General features: G+C 51.5%; 1 protein-coding gene across 1 annotated transcript in view; it reads right to left on the minus strand.

The window, feature by feature from the left end:
• Positions 1–67: 67 nt before the first annotated feature.
• The window catches only part of snx6 (sorting nexin 6), a 13,008-nt gene continuing 10,575 nt past the window's right edge, over positions 68–2,500 (minus strand). The window contains exons 9-12 of the mRNA XM_053336171.1: positions 1,627–1,702; positions 1,496–1,535; positions 940–1,026; positions 68–94 (exon numbers count right to left, since the gene is read on the minus strand). Coding sequence (XP_053192146.1) covers positions 68–94; positions 940–1,026; positions 1,496–1,535; positions 1,627–1,702 — 230 coding nt within the window. The remainder of the gene's footprint in view (positions 95–939; positions 1,027–1,495; positions 1,536–1,626; positions 1,703–2,500) is intronic.

Raw genomic sequence — 2,500 nt, forward strand, 5'->3', positions numbered from 1 at the left:
CATCATCGCATGGCGTCATCGCATGACATCGTCGCATGGCATCATCGCATGACGTCATCGCATGACATCATCGTAAAGTCACAACAAAGCTTAACTAAGAAATAAAGTGGATTCATCCGCCACTGAAACTAGTTCCTTCCTTCCTTCCTTCCTCATTCCTTCCTTCCTTCCTTCCTTCTCTCCTCCTTTCTTTCTTTCCTTCCTCTCTCTTTCCTCCCCATTACCTTCCTTCTTTCCTATGTCCTTCCTTCCTCCCTTCCTTCCTCCCTTCCTTCCTTCCTCCCTCCCTCCCTCCCTCCCCTTCCGTCCTTCCTTCCTTCCTTCCTCCCTTCCTCCCTCCTCCCTCCCTCCTTCCTTCCTCCTTCCTCTTCTTCCTTCCTTCCTTCCTTCCTTCTCTTCCTTCCTTCCTCCCCTCTCTCCCTCCCTCCTTCCTCCCTCCCTCCCTCCCTCCCTCCCTACCTTGGCAGCCTGGGACTCTCTCAGGTAATACTTCAGCAGGTCCCTCCTTCCTTCCTCCCTCCCTCCCTCCCTCACTTCCTTCCTCCCCTCCCTCCCTCCCTTCCTTCCTTCCTCTCTCCTTCTTTCCTTCCTTCCTTCCTCCCTCCCTCCCTCCCTCCCTCCCTCCCTTCCTTCCTCCCTCCCTCCCTCCCTACCTTGGCAGCCTGGGACTCTCTCAGGTAATACTTCAGGTCCTCTCTCCCTCCCTTCCTTCCTTCCTCTCTCCTTCTGTCCTTCTTTCCTTCCTTCCTTCCTCCCTCCCTCCCTCCCTCCCTCCCCTCCCTTCCTTCCTCTCTCCTTCTCTCCTTCTCTCCTTCTTTCCTTCCTTCCTTCCTTCCTCCCTCTCTCCCCTCCCCTCCCTCCCCTCCCTTCCTCCCCTCCCTCCTTTCCTCCCTTCCTCTCTCCTTCCCTCCCTCCCTTCCTCCCTTCCTCCCTCCCTACCTTGGCAGCCTGAGACTCTCTCAGGTAATACTTCAGCAGGTCGGCGAGTTTCAGATCCTCGTCAGCGGCGACGCGAGCCTCGATCTTCTGTTCAGGAGAGAAACGGACCAATCAGGAGAGAGCAGACAGACAGGGAAGGAAGGAAGGAAGGAAGGAATGAGAAAGGAAGGAAGGAAGGAAGGAAGGGAGGAAGGGAGTAAGGAGGGATGGAGGAAAAGAGGAAGGGAGGAAAAGAGGAAGGAAGGAAGGAAGGAGGGAGGGAAAGAAGGAAGGAAAGGAGTAAGGAGGGAGGGAGGAGGGAAGAAAGAAGGAAGGAAGAAAGGAAAGAAGGAAGGGAGGAAGGAAGAAATGAAAGGAATAAGGAGGGAGGGAGGAAGTAAGGAAGGAAGGAGGGAGGGAGGGAGGAAGGAAGGGATGAGGAAGGAAGGAAGGAAGGAAAGGAGTAAGGAGGGATGGAGGGATGGAGGAAAAGAGGAAGGGAGGAAGGAGAGAAGGACGGAAGGAAAAGAGGAAGGGAGGAAGGAAGGAAGGAAGGAAGGAAGGCTTGTGAACGTACCCTCGTCTTCTCAAACAGCTCCGACACCTTCAGGAAGAACCTGGAAACACAGGAAACAGGAAACAGTCACCATAATAAAAGCAGTAGAAGAAGAAGCGGCGGCGATGATGTCACTTCCTGTCTGTTCTCACTTGCAGAGGTCCGTGGAGTCCTGCGTTCCTAACGTGTAGAGAGACGACGCCATCCTGTTGATGTCATCTGCTGCGTCTGAAACACACCACACACACCTTTAACCTTCCTTCCTTCCTCACTTCCTTCCTTCCTTCCTCACTTCCTTCCTTCTGTCCGTGCTTCTTCCCTCCTTCTTTCTTTCCTTCCTCTCCCTTTCTTTCCTCCCCATTACCTTCCTTCCTTCCTTCCTTCCTCTGTCCGTCCTTCCTTCCTTCCTTCCTCACTTCCTTCCTTCTGTCCTTCCTCACTTCCTTCCTTCTTTCCTCCATCCCTCCTTACTCCTTTCCTTCCTTCCTTCCTTCCTTCTCTCGTTCCTCATTCCTTCCTTCCTACCTTCCTTCTTTCCTCCATCCCTCCTTACTCCTTTCCTTCCTTCTGTCCTTCCTCATTCCTTCCTTCCTTCTCGCCTTCCTCCTTTCCTCTTATCCTACATCCCTCCCTCCTTACTCCTTTCCTTCCTTCTGTCCTTCCTTCTCGCCTTCCTCCTTTCCTCTTATCCTACATCCCTCCCTCCTTACTCCTTTCATTCCTTCCTAATCGTGATTAACTATGCAAATTAACTATGCGATTAATCTCGATTAAACAAATTAATCGTTTGACAGCCCTAGGAGGAACTGCACCAGAACATCTGATCAGGCTCCTCTTTTATCTGGAGGTCAGCTGTAATGTGCTTCTGTTGCCACTAGGTGTCAGTAAAAGGTCAAAGTTCAGCAGAAAGAAGGTTAAACTTTAAATAAAATAATAAAATGATTATTATTAAAACGTTTGTTAAGTTTCAGCCTCCTGTCGTCCTCCCAGGTCAAACTGACCCCATCTCTCTTGACTTCCTTCTCT

Source organism: Scomber japonicus, chromosome 16, assembly GCF_027409825.1.
Source record: "Scomber japonicus isolate fScoJap1 chromosome 16, fScoJap1.pri, whole genome shotgun sequence".
In the NCBI taxonomy this organism is placed as follows: domain Eukaryota; kingdom Metazoa; phylum Chordata; class Actinopteri; order Scombriformes; family Scombridae; genus Scomber; species Scomber japonicus.